This window comes from Eimeria mitis, genomic scaffold (assembly GCF_000499745.2).
Source record: "Eimeria mitis Houghton genomic scaffold, Emh_scaff1, whole genome shotgun sequence".
NCBI classification, from domain to species: domain Eukaryota; phylum Apicomplexa; class Conoidasida; order Eucoccidiorida; family Eimeriidae; genus Eimeria; species Eimeria mitis.
In genome coordinates this window covers 94,579-111,984 of record NW_013566996.1, presented here as the reverse complement: position 1 = coordinate 111,984, position 17,406 = coordinate 94,579, and the positions used below count along the sequence as shown (strand labels likewise).

The 17,406-nt window shown below is 52.5% G+C and overlaps 3 protein-coding genes across 3 annotated transcripts; 1 reads left to right on the top strand and 2 right to left on the bottom strand.

The window, feature by feature from the left end:
• Positions 1-60: 60 nt before the first annotated feature.
• On the bottom strand, positions 61-8,956 carry EMH_0009680 (DNA polymerase theta, putative; the record flags this gene model as incomplete). The annotated part of the gene is made up of 24 exons (XM_013493981.1): positions 61-162; positions 265-426; positions 523-793; positions 943-1,041; positions 1,166-1,285; positions 1,408-1,524; positions 1,657-1,777; positions 1,917-2,165; positions 2,303-2,720; positions 2,837-3,128; positions 3,437-3,516; positions 3,722-3,855; positions 4,062-4,450; positions 4,605-5,077; positions 5,436-5,519; positions 5,641-5,992; positions 6,186-6,300; positions 6,486-6,619; positions 6,812-6,893; positions 7,018-7,091; positions 7,322-7,367; positions 8,200-8,260; positions 8,468-8,552; positions 8,715-8,956. 24 exons carry the CDS (start codon positions 8,954-8,956, stop codon positions 61-63), a joined length of 4,302 nt encoding a protein of 1,433 aa, XP_013349435.1.
• Positions 8,957-9,695: 739 nt separating this feature from the next.
• EMH_0008570 (ABC transporter, putative) lies at positions 9,696-12,757 on the top strand (the record flags this gene model as incomplete). Its single annotated transcript, XM_013493980.1, has 7 exons — positions 9,696-9,800; positions 9,909-10,028; positions 10,124-10,325; positions 10,473-10,613; positions 10,831-11,064; positions 11,256-11,680; positions 11,819-12,757. The coding sequence occupies 7 exons, from the start codon at positions 9,696-9,698 to the stop codon at positions 12,755-12,757; spliced, it is 2,166 nt and encodes a 721-aa protein (XP_013349434.1).
• Positions 12,758-14,321: 1,564 nt separating this feature from the next.
• EMH_0007460 (uncharacterized protein) lies at positions 14,322-16,807 on the bottom strand (the record flags this gene model as incomplete). The annotated part of the gene is made up of 6 exons (XM_013493979.1): positions 14,322-15,009; positions 15,103-15,197; positions 15,360-15,418; positions 15,542-15,852; positions 15,970-16,143; positions 16,257-16,807. The coding sequence occupies 6 exons, from the start codon at positions 16,805-16,807 to the stop codon at positions 14,322-14,324; spliced, it is 1,878 nt and encodes a 625-aa protein (XP_013349433.1).
• Between the last annotated feature and the right edge of the window lie 599 nt (positions 16,808-17,406).

Here is a 17,406-nt window from a genome sequence, read left to right as displayed (position 1 = left end):
ATGTGCGGGACTGCTTACTCCCTGTATATCCTATCGAAATGCGCGCTTTGACGGTCGCTCTCAGCTATGGATGCTGACTGTTACTGAGTCACCTTCGTCTCCCGAGTTGTCGGTGACTTTCCCGACCAACGACCAGTGCCCCGCTGCTTCATCCTCCAACGCCTACGGAAGCAGGAAATAGTAACAAGGCGATCCTGCGTGTAGTGTTCAGCACACTTCACCTTGAATATCAGTGCATGGACCATAATAATGTGATACGCATACCTGCAACCGCATCTCTTGTTCTTTTTGCGCTGAGTCCTTGAGTTTCACGCTGACAGCAAACAAGCGTGCGCGCTGTCGGCGAATCTTTGACCCCGAAACCTGGTCCCCTTGCGCTACAAGCTCTGCTGGGGCGAGGTCAGCGGGTTCAGCTGCTTCTAATGCCTGAAAAGGACATACATGCCCAACAATGCTCTATTTGCCATTAAAATATTTCAAAGTGTATGCCTATTTTTGAGTTGGGTAGGCAGCATTGCAGACCTTGTATAGATCATACAGCGGCGTGTTGGCAATATGGGCACAGGTGTATATATGCGCGGCGCGAAGAGCGGCTGCACGCCCCGGAGTCATGCCTTCTAGCTGCAGGAGCTGCTGGAGAGCAGATGGGCTCCCCTCTTCACTATTCGTAGCTTCGTGGTTATCTTTGCACCGACGGGAAGAGTCTGTCAAGGCGGAAGCTAGCGCCCCAACAGGCGAACAGGTAAGCTTAAGCTTCCCTGCCAGCACAAAGCAAACTTCGGATAACGCCGCCCTGTGAATCAGACCACCGAAACCGCATGGCAATTTTTACGTTCGATGTGTAGAGCTTCGAACGAAGTTCTTGGAAAGTAGCTGTGTGCTAGCGACAACTTGTCAAGCACGAGCTGTTCTGCACTACCCGCAAACACCGCTATTACGCACTCTTGGGGGCGAAGGACGCGCAAGAACGAGGCGACGGTGGCCGCGATGAGCGCTCCCTGTGTTGCGCAAGCCATCAGTGTACTTCGCGAGATACCGAACCTGGGAAACCGCATATTGCAGCTCCGACATGAACTTATGTTGCGTCGCCTATTTACCTAAAAGCTAACCTGGTGGCAGGCTATGGCGCCGTCTTACAATCTGTAGCCTGTCTTGACTCTCTCACCTGCGCATGGCAGTCTCGTAAGCTTCACCTTCTCGATACACGTCGTGCAGCAGAAGGGCAAAGAAAAAGCGACGGTGGGTTTCTAGCTCTACGCGCGCTTGCAGCTGGGTAAACGTAAGGCTGAGAACAATTCAAGGCAATGCAGTTCCAACCGCAAGACTGTCAGTTACTGTGGGGAGAGTCTCAAAAGCCAAGTAGAATGACCGCCCCCAGGCAGGTGTCAGGGGAGAAAAGAAACTGACTGGTCAAAAAGCAACAGGTCCGCAGTGTCGTTGATGCATCGGCGAGGTGCGCCTTGTGCCTTTATGGCCTCTCTGGAAATGACCAGCCTCCTGATCCCCAACGCGTCGGCAACCCGCCTAAACACAGCATTTCGCCTGAAGCGTCCGTCATGTACTACCCTAGAGAGAGCCTCACGACGCTCAGAAGGAAGGGCGGTTCCAATGTGCAGAAGTTGCAATAACTTTGAAAACAACGAGGCACAAACACACCTGCAAGCTGGGTCGAGCTTGTCGTAGATGGAGAGATACGACTGCCAGTGTGGCTGCATTTCGCCACCAACTGCGACGGCCGCAAGAAAGATAAGGTGGAGCTCCATGTCCGCACAGAGACCTGAGGTCCACAAACAGCCAGAGAGAATGATATCGTCTTCCTTCTTGCTGAGAACAGGCTCTTCTAAGCAGAGCTGCAAATGTCCGTCTTGCTGCGGGGTCGTATGGTTTCCAGTTCAAGAGGGTATGGCGACTCTAACCCAGAACACTCGTCTTGAAAACGTCAGCAAATATTTCAGCTGCTTCCCATGGAGTGATTCCGGCCTCGACTGCCGCGCCTCCGACCTCTGTTACTGCAAGTCTGCCCCCTATATCTCTCCAGTTCATTCCCTTCCCATCGGGTTCATTCATCTTCAAGCCAGCGACTGGGTCCCCACCCGAGCTCAATTGGGCAGCTAACTCCTTAAGACCGCGGAAATGAAGGCAGACGCTCGATCCAAATGCGTCGTCTGCAGGGGCACACGGTGTCTGATAAGCAGGGCCAGTACTCACAACTTTCAGTAGGGACGTCGCTGAGGCGGGACCCCGTAAACTGCTGTGGCGCTGTCGGAAGCCTCATCGAGCTGCCGAGGAGCGTTCGACGCACCAGGAAGTCTTTCAGTGGGTATCTTGCTGACATCGCATCGTTGCAGCAGCCGAGCCAGGACTACAGGCGAACGGAGACATGGGTATTGCTGCAGCAACAACTTGCAGGTAGCTGGCAAGCACGAGGAAGGGAAGGCAAGAGAGCGCAGTATGTGCTTGCGTTCGCCAGGGGCGACCGTCACAGCACTGATGGACTGCCCTGACCCGCTGGCCAATTTGGACCTTGTCGTCACCCCAGCAGCAACACCGAGTGCTGGACCTTGTGAAAATGCGGAGGAGCCAGAGGAGCCATTGGCAAGAGTCTGTCCGTCGCTCTGCAAGGTAGGCGACGTGTCACTGGGCTCAGCTTCAATCAGGTAATATGCGTGCAGGTAGCGGGCAGCCTCTGCAGCTTCTTCCACAATCATCCTGTGCGGATCCTGCAGGAACGGACAGCAGCATGGAATTACATGGGTGGATATTTCTGCATACAACTCTTACAAGCACCGCCTTAAACAGCTTCCTCTAGTTTCGTATCAAGCGCCCCCCATTGTACCTGGCGGCCTCGAAGGGTGCAATATAGCATAATAGCAACCACATCGACGAATGCAGAGCTTCGTAACCGACAAGAGGTCTCCCTCGAGTTACGGAGTAGAGGTAGAAGCACGTGCACAGCCTCAAGGAAGAAACGACAGAGATGCTGCCCCCTCAGGTGTGAGCTCGTTTCCGTATCGCCTGGACTAGAGTGAGAGCCTCCACTACCAGATGGATCCGCAGCAGCGACGGCCATAAGGAGATTCCGAACATGCGGCAAATTGGCAGGGGAGCAAATCAAGTACGCGTCTCCCCTGCGAAGGAGAAACGGTACTATGTATGTCAGTTGTGTTCGAAGCCAACCAACAACGGCTTGACATACCCGCGGTGCCCTTTTGACTTCGTAGTATCCCGTCGTCTGTTACTGCCTGTCTTACAATACCCTTGCTTGTTCGACGGCTGGCCCTTGTTCAGCCGGCGCAACGAGGGAGTCAGCATAAAGTTCAGAGTTGTGTTCTGCTAGCCAAGATATGTGCTGCCCAAACGAAAGCTGGTTCTTAGGTGATGGATCCGTCGCAGTGTGCTAGTGCAGTGCATTCCCGTCCATTCGTTTGGGCCTTACCGGTGTTCAAGCCCCTTTCGGCCCGCGCGCCCGGCCATCTGGTGAAAACGGCCTGGAGACAGAAGCTCATCTCGTCCGAACTGAAATTCAAGAAACCACACAGCCACATGAGGAGGCGGCATCCGGAGTAGAGGGGGCCAAAGGCAGTCTGCAGAAGTGCTAACGCGTGCAGAAACAAGGCGTTTCCGGCGATGTCGTGGAGATGCAACTTGAGGAATGAATCCGTGCTCGTGCCTCGAATCCAGGCAATTGTTAAGGATTCAGGGACGAATTTTCTTGACATACGTGCGGAGCCCGGATTATGACGCGAGCAGCAGGCAAGTTGACGCCCAGGGCAAGCGTCGAAGTCGCGCACAGTACATTCAAGTGGCCTCTGCGATATCCCGCCTCCAACAACGCCCTCTCCTCTCCCGTCAAGCCTAATATAGGAAAGTTTGCACTAGCAACAGACGGCCGCTTGCACATATCAAAACGCCTAAAAGCCCGAAAGAACTCATGACTCACACAATCGTGAAGCGAGAGGACTACAGGGAGCACGAAGCACATGGGTAGATTTCAGGAGCTTAAATAGCGAGGCAGATTCGCTTCTGCTTTAACACGGCAACAGGTGGCAAAACAAACTCACCGGCGTGATGATACGCAACCCCCTCACGAACTGCCGCCAGCATAGTTTCCGAATTAATAAGGGAAAGCTCCTTGAGCTGCCACTGGAGCTCTTCGCGTCCTCTGATATTCTGCGGTTCAACAAACAGGTGAGGACTTCGTACCAGCAACTGGGCAAGCATACTGACGGGCATGGCAAGAAGCTCCTTCATTGCTTCCCGCTGTGCCTGCTTCTGCTGTTGCAATAAGCAGTTCACGCGATCCTGCTGCACATCGGAAGCGCCTTTTGGGGCCTGACGATGCAGCAGTGGTGAGCCCGCGCACTCCAACGTTTTCTTCTTGAGACACAAGGCAGCACGTTGCCTAACCAGATCAGCCCATGCCTCCGCTCGTCTGTAGAACGGCAGAACTCTGCACGTAATCATAGACAATCATGCTCGTCTCGAACTGTTTACTAATGCTCAAGTGATCAAAAGGAAGGCCAGACCTTGAACAGTGCCACAACGTATTTTCATCAGTCAGATTATACGCAGACGCAACTCCGTGAAGGGCGGCACCCTCTCACTTGGCGAGGAATGATGCTGTGCGGGCTGTCCACTCCTGAGTCGGGCAGAAGATTATGACTCTGCGGCCTTCGCGCAACATTTCCCATGTTAGCATCCCCAAGTGCTCAGCATCCGTCTGCCACCCACAGCGAATTCCTTCTGTGACTGCTCCTTTTGGCTCTCCGGCCGACTCAGCCCCAACCCCGTCCCGTGTAAGGGAGGGCGTCTGGGCGGAGGCATCAGCTTGCTCTCTTATAAAACGCAGAGCTCCAGCAGCAATTGAAGCGTGATCTGCGGCCATATTCGCGTTGGCTGTGACCTGTGCAGTGGCCAGTAATGGTCCAGTTGCGACAGCGGCGTACTGAGAAGCAGCCAAGCGTACTGCCCTTGCTGCAGCGTTTGTTGCCGCCTCCCCAACTGGGGGCAGAGAAAGAGATCCGTCATGGAGTTTACGGCTGAGTTGCAATCCTGCAGCTTTGTCCCACGAAAACACCTACAAAAAGCAGCAGGCAAAAGACGAGAGCGTAAGACGCACACGGGACAGTCAAGAATGTCTCTGCTACATACTTCCAGCGTATTCTGTTGTGGCTATACAGCACAAGTAGATAGATATGCATAGATAATTTAAGCAACGTTTTCGAAGACCTCAGTAATATTGTGTATGTCTGGCGTCCTCAGCTACCTCCTGCACTACATAAGTACACGCAAGAGTATGTTAGTGCATGAATAGGAGCATACATACATTGCCTACTCGCACGCGGACGCACCTAGGAACACATATAGGTCGTTTGACAGGCTGCCGCTGTGCCATTCGGTGAGGTACTAGTGACAACAGCGCGTGAATGGCTCACCTCTGGACCAACCTTGACAAATATGTCGAGGGGGGAGGGACGCTCCTCCGTGACGAACAACTCTGCATCAAGCCATTTTGCAACCTGATCATAGCAGGAGGCCGCGAGAAACGTGAGCCGGTAGGGCACAACATGTACAGCTGCTGCTGTTTCAAGATTGTGGAAGCAGCTTGCAGCGCACCAACGGAGGGAAGTAGAGGCGTACTTGAGGAGCATTTGGGAGGGTGGCGGACATGCCAACTAGTTGAATAGGCCGTTTGAGGGAACGATTTAGAAACAGCAGCTTCGCCAGTAGCATCTCGAGTAGATGGCCCCTCTGGGGATCTCCAACGAAATGAAGTTCGTCGACACAAACCAGGCCTACGGGGAAGTGCTCCCCAACGGCAGGCATGCGGCGACACACGCTGTCCCACCACTCGCTTGCCCAGGAATAACTCTCATCCAAAGTGCCGAGATCACAGCCATTCTCAGGCAGCTCACATTTAATAGGCGGCTCCGGAATCGCTTCTGCGTCCTCTGCCGTTGCGGCCTCGGGGACCAGCAAATCCAGCACTAATCTGCAACAAGAGCTCAAAAATGTTTTCAGCTGAACTGTTAGCACTTAGGCAGTTGCCCAGGACGATTCGCGTCACAGCGGCAGTCAAATCCTTCACCCAAACACTGTAAGGTTGCAAAGGATCGAAGTCGTGTATAAGGAAGTCAACGCTCCAAGTGGCGTCGTTTAGGAGGCCGGCAGCCACAAAGCCGCACCTGTTGATAATCATATTTGCCTTCTCCAGTGTGCAGACCGCCACATCTATTCCAGCGTACCAGTTCGACGCTGCATCTATTAACTCCACAACACAGGACAACAACAGCGGGGTCCCTGAGGGAAACCTGGTCTACACTCACTGTTTCATACCTCTTTCATTTGCTAGCAGAAGGGCACGCTGACGTCAACGGGTGAGTAGGATGGCGCGTAGCTTAGGTTCCTACTGCAAACGCCTTCCCAACCTTTTTGTGTGTTCCCCGTGCATCGAGCCGTGCTCTGCCCGCAGTCCTTGAGCTTACTGGCTCCCGCGTGGAAGGCTTCGATGCGCAGCGTCAACGGGCCCAGCAGTTGGCGCAGGTGCTGGACTTTTTCCGCGCAAAGAGAGACATGCGGCACCACAACTAGCGAACGCACGCCTTCGAACAAAAGGCGTCTGTAGACCAACAGAAATGCGCATACCATGTAGGGAATAATTACCGTCTCCACCATGAAGTGGGCATCATACACCCCACCAAGCAGATCATTGGTGGAGGAATTGTCCGTCCCATTTCCCACAAAGCCTACGCAGACTGAAAGCCAGTCCTTTGAATATTCTGGTTAAGACTACAAGGCTAGTTATTCCTACCGGGAAATCAGCACTTCAGCCACAAGACTCTTCCCGCCTGATGTCGGGGCGCAGTACACCAGAGATCTCCACGGAACCGCTCCTGCAGGAAGGGCGCAGCTAAATGCTAAGGTGATCTACTGCAAAAGATGTTATCCACCACCGTACACTGCCTTCACTGCCAACGCACTGCGGCCTACAAGCTCCTCTGCATGCCGTCTCCTCACCTTCTGTGTTGGCTGCTTGACGCTTCCTAGGCAGCGCCAGATGCAGGCACTGCGCTTGCCATGGGTAGAGACTACTGACCCCAAGAGCAGCATATGCCCTGCAGCAGTTAACTATCGGCTGGCTTTCGAACGTTAGACGATATCCACTGATATCCATGATTAAGTATCCTCTGGAATCCCTTATTTTGAGCGCTAAGTGGCAATTATGGTCAAATAAGAGGAGGACGCTTGCCTTGTAAGAGGTGGCGGAAGGCACCAGTATTGTAGCTCCAGTTCACTGCTCGTCATGGATGCAAATGCATACGGAGGGACGCTCTCCGGGACTTCTATACGGCTCCCTTTGCCGCGTCCTGTACAGCACGTTACAGTCAACAGCACGGCCGCCATGGCCGTAGCCTCACTATTGCTGCCTTCACATGATACGTCAGTAGGGAGCAGGGACTTCTGACGTCTGTTTACGTAAAGGACTATCTGTTAATCAGCATGCCAGTGGCAGACGCAGATGAGATGGCTAGCCAAAATATAATCGAATATGCCACTTGAATACATGAAAGAAGCGCACAACCCATATATCGTTGCATGAACCAGCAGTATTGAGCAGCGCCGCCAACACATCACAGACGGCTGCGCTCGTGTCAACCGTTTATCTACCTTGAACATAAGGAGTGTACAGCTACACGAAAATTTAACCCATTTGCAGGCATTAGTGGCATTTGATTACACAGGATTCTCACATCCAAAAATTACCGAACACAAAGTGACCAGTTGCCACTACAGATTCAATATGCGACAACTGCGTAGACGGAAAAGATTTAACCGAATGATAAATTTAGAAAGTACACTGATGATTGATGCGCCGTAGATGATAGAAGCCCTGCCCCATGTGGTGAGCTCGCATATGGTCACAGTAACCTCATTTGCAGGTACATTCGAGTGGAGGTACTCCTTTGAGCAACCGCATGTAATTGCATACCGGCAGCCACATAAATGGTTACACATAAGCACGCGCAAGCACGGGCACTCCACTAGGTACTTAAGAGTATCTGGCGACAAGCGGATGAAAGTTGGTGCATATTCACACGAGCGGTGCATGTTCACTTCCATATGTGTTCACACCCCACAACCACACTTGGTACAAAACAGGTCTCTACAGCTCTTTGAGACTGACAGTTGTGTACCTACCACGGATCCCCGCAGCGGCAAGAATTGCTTCATCTCGCTGGGCAGCGTGGTAGCTGTGAGGCTGACGAGATCGCACGCAAAAAATGCCGTTGTCGGACAGACTGACTACCCTGCCAATCCATACTAGCCCTCCCTCTTATGTCAAAATATAGGGGATCCGCAAGACTCAACGCTGGTACAACAGGACGGAAGATGTGAAGCATCTTAGTAAGCAGCAGATACTCCAAACTAAAAGCTGTCAATGGGTGCGGAGAGTGTGTTGTTGCACCTTGGTGGCGATCTCGCCCTCAAGCGTCACGAAGACGGCCGTCCCCGTGTCTCCTCCCTCGCGCACTCGCCTCCAAACGCCAATCCTAAGGCTCGGATAAGCGTAAAAAAGAACAAACTCCAGAAGACACGCAAATCAGTTTATGCTTTCGCTATGGCCAAAAAAAAGGATCTGCGCGGCACTGTACGAACACGCGCAACTGTCTAGGTCTACGCCGACGCTGAAAGGAGGCAACACTTCGTTGTACCTTCTCTGAGGAGTGATGCCTGGTGGTGGAGGTTTCGTTGGGCGAGGTAACGGACGGCGCTGCGCCCTGGCAGCTCCTGGGAGGAGCCATGTCAGTGAAGGCTGACCTTCCTGCCGCACGAGGATGCCCCTTTTCCTGCCATTCTTGCTCCCGTCTTGGCCCCTATGGGTTTTGCTTTGCTTCCTCTTCCGTGTCGGCCGGTTAGAAGCGCTGACCAAAGGCGTGTCGTCCTTCGGGTCCATTCGCAGCGTTGCAGCGGGAACAAGGTCCGCTACAGCCCAGCTCTTCCAAGCTTACCAGAGACATGAGATACCTTCGTGTAGCTTGTCGCAGGACCCATATTCTGAGGGGGCTCAAAGTACTTTTTCAGGCCTTACTTACGGGGCGGATTGGAGCAGTCGGCATCGGCCCTACGCAAGAAACCCGCACGTGAGAAAGGATGGGCTAGAGAATATTCACGATGGTTAATCATCGCGAAAACAACCTCAGAATGTTAACTTAAGAATTGCATTTAATGTTCGGAGACGGGGCCCAACAGAACCCTCAGGCTAGTGTCGGGGTAGGGGGCCCCCAGGGGGTCAAGAAGCGATTGTTTAGGGAGCCTGGTACACCTAGCTCTGGAAGGGTTCTTGTTCGTCGAGTATGCTATAAAGTTCCTTTTTGCTTTCCTCTTGAAACTGGGCTTACACAGACTTTACCTGCTTTCGGCCTTCCTCGATGATTGTGGTCCAGCGTTGCGTCCCTGTAGCGATTGGGCGGTCACCGCAGGAAGTAGAGGAAAACCCAGCACAGGACGAAATCCATTACTGACTGCTTCATAATGCATTTGAATTAAGGCAGCCAAATCTGTGCCCAGACCACTCCCAGTATCACGTTTGGGACACGTGGTTATGCGGGCGAGCCTCAAGGGTGCAGCGCTGTCGCACTACAAAACCAACACTGTTGGTCGTCTTCTTTTGAAATTTGAGGACTGTTTATACAATGAGCGCACTAGAAGGTCGCTTGCCTTTCCTCGATCAGGGGGGCGACCATGTGGTTGTGGAGTTGAAGGGTCTGGATAGAGAACCACGCAAAGAGAACGAGACAGTAAGTGCGGCGCTGGAAACAGTTGAAAAGGAGTGAATCGACAGCTAAGGCTCAGCCTTTTGTTCTGACGGTGAGGCAATTTCTTCCCCATGAAGTCTGCGCTTGCAGGAGGCCAGTGGATTCGGGCGCGTCGGGGACTTGTCAATCGGACAGCGCTCATTTACAGACGAACAGCTTGCAGCTGCGAGTGCTGCAGTTCGTATGGGCACTGAAGAGGGCCTACAGCAGGTGAGCTGCTACGTTGTGGCCCGTCTTCACCAATTTCGCACGGGAGTAGGGCGTTGAGTGTCCCTACATAACGTTGCGGGAGTTCTGCGTTTCAGGAGCACGTACAGTTTGAGCTGACGCTCGACGAAGTATCCTGCACTCTTCCTCCTCGCACGAAGTGTTTTGATCGCGCGCCGCTGCTATCTTCGTTGAAGCAGACAAATTGGAAGGCCTTCTTACGGACGGGACGGCTCGCGCGAATCGACGTGCAGCCTCTAGAGCCCATTCTTCATCCGTTGTCAGCTGTTATTCGATCAGGTATGCCGTTTGGCAGCACAAGACACTTCGTGACTGCCCGTTGAGCTACTTACTGACGTTGCTCGTCCCTGACCCCACTTGGGCGCGCCCCTGCAGTAGCTCCTTTTTCACATGCACTTGCATTTACACAACTCTTATCTTGCGCAGGGTCACTTGTAGCCGTCATGGGGCCAAGCGGTTGTGGCAAGACAACTCTTATGGGTATCCTCTCGGGGCGTGCCAGTTTAGCGCACTCTGGTCGCGTTGCCTTCAACGGACGGCCTCCGACAAAAGAATTTGACCGCGTGGGTGCATTTTAGTTGTGTAAGAGTGCACCGACGACAATAAGCGATTGTTGAGGCGTCGGAATCTGTATGTTTTCCGAACATGTCGTTGTTTTTTGTAGCGTTCTAGAGAATTTAGCCCCAATGTTAGCCCGCACTTTGGATATCTCACCCACACCGTAATTTGGAGTTGTCCGGTTGAGCCATCTTCTGTCTGCAGTTTTCGTCTTACGTTACTCAAGATGACATCTTTGACGGCAACGAGAAAGTTGTCGAATGCCTCGAGTTCTCCTACAGACTCCGCACTGCAGTTCCGCGTGACTGGGGGCCTGAAAAGAGAAAAAGCCGAGAACATGAAGCGGTGCAGCGAACCCTCAGCCTCCTGGGTCTCGCTGAAGTGCAGACAAGCAACGTAGGCACAAGCACGCATCGCGGGATATCTGGAGGCCAGAAACGGCGGCTGACTCTCGGCATTGGTGAGCCGTCCAATTGCAATCGTCTCTGTGTATATCTATATAGAGCGATATTATGGTGAGGTGAAAATTCTGGTTTCCACCGTCTGGGCCGGTCAACCAGCTCAGATTTTGGTGCACTGCCACTATCTCCACTTCCCTGTTCAGGGACTGCAACTTGCTGCGACGGGATTTTTCCTGTGAGCATCCTTCAGGCTTGATGAGCGACGCAAAGATCTTGTTGTGCGACGAGCCGACCACTGGTCTGTCCACTGCAGATGCGCAGCTGGTTGTGGATGCTCTCCGGCGGCTGTGTGTAGAGTGCGGCATGGCGGTGGTAGCGGTGATTCACCAGCCGTCCCATGCAATAATGCGGTGCTTCGATCATCTGTTATTGCTGAGCCATGAGGGCCGTTGCGTTTACAACGGCTGCGTGGATGCGGCGTTGCAGTATTTCAGCGCATTAGGGTTCCCCTGCCCTCCTCACCAAAACCCTGCAGACTTATACTTAGATCTCGTATCACAGGGTAGCAAACACGCCGGCGAACTCGCAGACATATACGACGCACTCATGAAGCCGCTGGTGCAATCCAGAGTACGCCGCGCTTACGAATGCCCCCCTTCGCCGCTGGAGGACCCGGTGTGTCAACAAACCCTTCAACAGAGGCGCCTCTGTCAAGCCTCTGAAACTGCACTTTCGCCAGTATTTGCGCCGTCACCAGCTGGCAGCGGTGCTAACGATTCTCCCAATTGACTGCGAGAATGTGTACGTTTGCAGGTAGGCGAATTGGCATTGGCGGGTCCTTATGTTCAATTCAAAGAGGTTGGAAAACGCGCACTTCGGTTGTGGTTAAGAAGCCACTCTACTCTGGCTGCGATCATGGGCGACTCGATTGTTCAAGGGCTGGTGATTGGAGCTGTATTCTTTGGTGTCCGTAACCGTGCATCCGTGTATTACCAGCTTTCCGCCCTTTTTCTGATGCTCCTCAGCCATCTGGCCTCGTCTCTGTGGACTGTGCCGCTGTACGTCCAGCAGAAGGCTCAGTATCGAGTCGAAGTCGAGGATGGATACTATTCTCCCGTGCCCTACATGTTCGCAACATCCCTGGTGGCTAACTTTTTCGTGTTGGTGGGCGATGCAGTGCTTGTCACGATTATGTGGCTCTTATTCGGATTTCCGTTCTTGCCTCTACTGGTCTGTTACCTCGTTGGATCCCTAGGATTCGTAATATGCGATTCGATAACTGCAATTTGTTCCTTGGCGAGCACATCTTTTGCAGAGGCAAATGCCTCTGCGACTCTCCTGTTCATGTTGCTGATGTTTGTCAATGGCTTCACAACCAATCCAGCGTCGTTGCCTCATGGGATAGCATGGATCTCGTACTTAAGCCCGTTTTTTCTGGTTTTTGAGGGTTTGGCAATATGCATTTTGGAGACTTATGAGTTTCGAGACGACCCCTCGGATGCCAGCGGCAACCTTCTGTTGCAAACAAAGGAAGATGCCTACCAGACGTTTGGCATCGCAGGTCGTGCTTATGGCCACAAGGGCAGCGCCCTTAAGTGGCTGTGGGGAGTTGACGTAGTGTTGCTTCTGCTGCTCATGGTTCTCGCAAAGGCACTTGTTTTCACCTTGCAAGCCACTATCTTCTTGCCCAAGCGCCACAGGGGCGAGTCTGTACCCAGGTGTAGACTTTCCTGTCTTTCCGTGAAGGGATAGCTGGCTAAGACTGGAAAACCGTACATGGCCAGCTGCTACAACTGCTTTGTTTTATCGTCCCTTGTATCGCAGGTGTTGTAGGATGCTACTCCCCCTGCCCCAAGTTTGACTATGTCACAATCGTGTGATGCGAACAATGGCACTAAAATTGTGCGCGGCGATATATCCATGAAGTGTCCCGTTGGCTTGAAACACAGCATGATTGCTTCCTGCAGGTGTTAAGCTGTTTGGTGCGCAATTTTTTGCACAGTCGTGCTTCTTTCACCAGCTGGTGAGGGCAGCGTTACCTGCTGGCTGACCTGCCGCTGTCCGTTCATGCTTCGTAAGGGGCCGCATCGAAGAAGATACAGAACAGCGGACATTGCTCGGCAAAGCACTATTCGTTGACCTAAACTCCTGCACGGAGTCAAAGTCACCGAGGATAGCAGAATATTTGCATAGTACGCCTTTGCCATTGCCTAGTCTACGGAACCTATAGTAACCCACGAATAGAATGCTTTTTCAGATCTACAACCTTTCCCTGCAAACTAACGGAGCGCCTCTCTGTAGATTATTGTCGAGTTTCCCCTGTTCACCGCACATTTTTCTTTGTTCTGTCATTCTGCCTCAATAAAGCACATCTTCACTGACACCTTTTACCAGTACAGCGCGCGGACGAAAAGCTCTCAACGTTGGGCAGCCGAGCTTTACCTGCATACATAGTAAAGAACGTTAGCGGGGGGACTGGCCCAGCCACGTGGAAGGAGGCTGCCGGGAGTCAGTGTGTATTCGGCGCCACTGACGGTGTCCCACTTGGTGCAGAAGCAATGCTGCAGATGCAAGCATCCATTGATATCTGCGACAATCGGCGGTTCCTTTAGAAGGAGTGCTCAAGCCACGGGCGGTAGAGCCCAGCGATGCGAATTTGAGAATGGCCTGAAGTGAAGCCACTCTAAGCACGCATACCTCTCAGGTGCACGTCGCTTAAACAGTTCTCCACTTTTTCCCTTCTGAATTGCAACGCCTACTGCAGTTCATACCCCATTTCCGCCCAAAGCGAGTCGGCCCTTCCACCTGTAGATTTTAGAACGGCTACTATAGTCAGTATTCGCAAGCAGTCTAGCTATTTGCTATTTAAGCCGGCAATACGCGTTACGTAGATTTTGGCCAGCAGCATATCTGCATCGGCACTTCCCAGGGTGAAGAGATTCTAATTTGCTCCGCTACCCAGTTGAACTAGTTGAAATAAATAGCTTGGACTCCGATAGCTTCAAAATGCAGCTGCTCACCAAGCGATGGCTTTGTTTTCCTCTTAAAGAGCTTGCCTAGATGAGGCAAAGCCTCGAACAAAGGAACAACTTATATTTGTGCATAGCCATTCACTCAAAGTGATCTGTGCACAGGGTTGTCACCTGCAAGACGCTGTGGCACTCGACAGGAGTGCGCTACCACCTGCATAATTACAATCATGAGGTAAGCGGCCAATTGAGAGCCACAGCTGCACTTTCTCAAAAGCAGGCGAGAAACCCACGGGCTCATATGTGCCTCCTTTAAAAAGCGGGAGTCTCAAGCAACTTATTTTGCATCACTTCATTTGATAAATACACTCAATAAAATCCTCTTCTGTCACAGCAAGCGAACCGCAACTGGCTGCTTTGCTCGCAACGTCCTTCCCTCCAGCATAGCGGTGCTTCATGTACTCGGCGTATGCGAATGGCGAGCGTTCAAGAGCATCTGCGACTTGAAGAGCAGTCGAACCGTCAATACACCTGGTGGGCCCGGAGCATTTCCGGCCTTTTGCCGCACTTGCCAGAGAGAGCTGGCTCGGCTTAGCGCACCTCATGAAAGGCCTGAAGATGTCTTGAAAGGACGACTCAAATTCGAAGGCTGGACCTGTTCTTCCAAATCCTGAGTGCCCGACAAACCCATACAAGGGTAAATGGTACTGCGCATAGTCTGCCAGCGCATAAGCGCCTGCACCCGCTCTTTCCCGTTCTTCATATTCCTGGGGCTGCTGATGATTGTCTTGGACTCCATCAAACACTAACACGCGCATTGTTGGGTTGTTGCCGTTCTGGGGGGAGATTGAAGGAATGGTGAGAAGAGCTGTGGGCAGGTTGGGTTGACGAGGATTGCAGCGGGGCCCAGCAGTCGGAGCGTCCTTCCAAGCTTGTGTACCTCTGGGAGGGAGCACTACCATCGTTCCCTCATGCTGATGCCCGTAAAGTTGGGCAGCAACTACATCTGAATAGGCTGAAATTAAATCCCTGTATCTGCAGTGCGCAGGCAACACCAACACACGTTTCTGTTCTGCTGCTTGCTGTTAGGTGTTTGACACTTCGCTCTCAAGTTTTATCCTTACTTACCTGGCCGTATACGCGCTTTCCCAGTTATCACGGAAATATGCAAATTCGTTCAACCGCACAGTCAGTCCAGGCATTACGTGTCCACATATTATGACCTGCGGTTCAGCGGCACACCTCGACACTCTCTGTTGGCACCATCATGAAATTCTGAAAAGCTCACTACCACCTTTGGAAGCGCCTAGTGGCGTCAAAGACGGATGCTGCCCATTTGCTGTGTGCACCAGATCTACGCATGATCATGTGGTTATCGTCCTTACTTGTTGTCCGCGTGCTCGCGCAGAGCGGAGCTCTTCCTCCAGCCACTCAAATTGTCCCGCTGCGGCATATGAACAAAGGAGGGAGCAGCACAGTTGAATACGATTACGTAAAGCTTCGTTATTCTACAGGGAAATGGAGGGAGGCATGAGTGGGAGCTCGAGGGGAGAAAAAAACAGGCAACCTGGGTCAGCTTCTTCGGCTGCATCCTCTCCAGCGGCTGGGAGCGAAGTAGCGGTCTCCTCTCCAGCGAGTTCATGCTTATTGGACTGTATAAGGGCTATTGCCGCCTTTCGCAGCTTTACAGCGTAGAAATTCGTGTTTAGGCATATCACGCGCATTTTAGGTTCCTCCCGCAGGTCTGTAGAATAGTACATTCCTCGTAGGAACGTCTGCAGCGCACAAGCGTCCTGGAGAGCGCAGATTGATGTTGTAATAACAAAAAGCTGTACCAATGTTAGGCGTCCCTTCACTTTCTCGCTAGAAGCTTCTGCCCTAAAGCATTGAAATGAATGCATGAACGGGTATCTGTTGCACGAAAAGCGTACCTCACGAGTTTTCTCGCCTTCTGGAAGCGCTGGCTTCCAGATGTCGTACAGCGTATGTGCCCACCGTGTACGCTGCGGAGGGAGAAGTGCCGCAGGCGGGAAGTCGTGGTTTCCCACAACTAAGACGAGCTGTATCCCTTCTGACGCAGAAGCTCCGCTGTGCCCTTGCCGAATGGATTTGGAATTCTGGGGAAACCGTTCGAAAAGGCCGCTTGTGAACTCCTTAAGAGCGTCCTCCCTGAACATGCGGGCGTTTAAAACACTATGCGCAGTAAGTTTGGATGGCTGGTTGGATCCTGGGGCTGACGGGAAGGATCGCACAAGAGCTTTAGAGCTTAGACAGGGGCTTACAGATAATTTGGATCAACGTCCTTTCGGGCGTGTGCAAAATCCCCCGTAAGCAAAATTGTGTTAATGGGTGGCAAAGGGTAATGAGTAAAGGCAGTTTTCGGGGCCGAAGAAGCTGTAGGGGACGTAGTGGGGTTACCGGCAGCTGCTGCTGCCCGGCTTTGGATCACAAGACCGTTCAAAAAGTTAAGGGTTTCATCGAACAATATGCGCGAAGAGCCGCATCCCGCGCGCCCTAACTCGGGGCCTGTTTCAACTTCGAGGTATATCCCTCCGGGGGACTCGGGGGAGTCGGTCGGTTCCCCTCTTCGTCTACCGCAGCGTTCCTTTGGGTGAGCCAGCATGGAGTAGTGCGGCTGCAAATGGATGTCCGAAACCCACGCAATGGCCAGCTGTCTGAAAGACCCGTCTGCAGCCGGATCCTCGACATGTTCCACATCTCCCAAAGCTGCACGTGAAGTAGCAAGCTCGTATATACATGTTACCAAGCACAGTAGCCTGAATGATGCCCATTTCATGTTTGGCGAAGCAGTCAACATCGTATGGACCCGCATGCAATGACTAATTAGCTTCCCCACACCTTGAATGGAATGATTCTCTGACTATGGTTTTCCTCCCGAGTTCAAAGCTGATGTGTAGCGTTTAGAGCCGCAACCCAACGGATCGTGGGAGTTGTTGGTACGCAAATCGCGGGCAACGGGGGGAGAAAAACCGTGATTCTCGATTGAGAAGGTATAAAACAGTGCCTTTCAACGAATAATTAGGCATAGGGGCGCAATAGTTGCGAAAATTGCGAGTTTCCAATGGAGGTTTCTTGGCGGGGTCGAACGAAGGCGGGGGTAACACCAGGCGAAGTGAGAGGCCCTAGGTTTGGTGGATGCAGCGATAATGACTTGATATTATGTTGCCCCAATCGCTCTATATTTCCCCACTTGAGCGACAAAGCGCTTGTAGAGCCGCTCAAGCTTGCTCAGCAGTCATGGGCGAAGAGGTGCTCACAGGATCCCTTCGGCGTGTCCCCTCAAAGTCTCCACGCTGCCCAGGATCCCGCAGCTTTCCCCTTCTGTTTAGCTTCAAGGCACCCGAAAACTATTTTATCCATTAACCTGGCCATCCAGGTGTGCGGTTTTCCATTTTACGATTTTCAACCGAG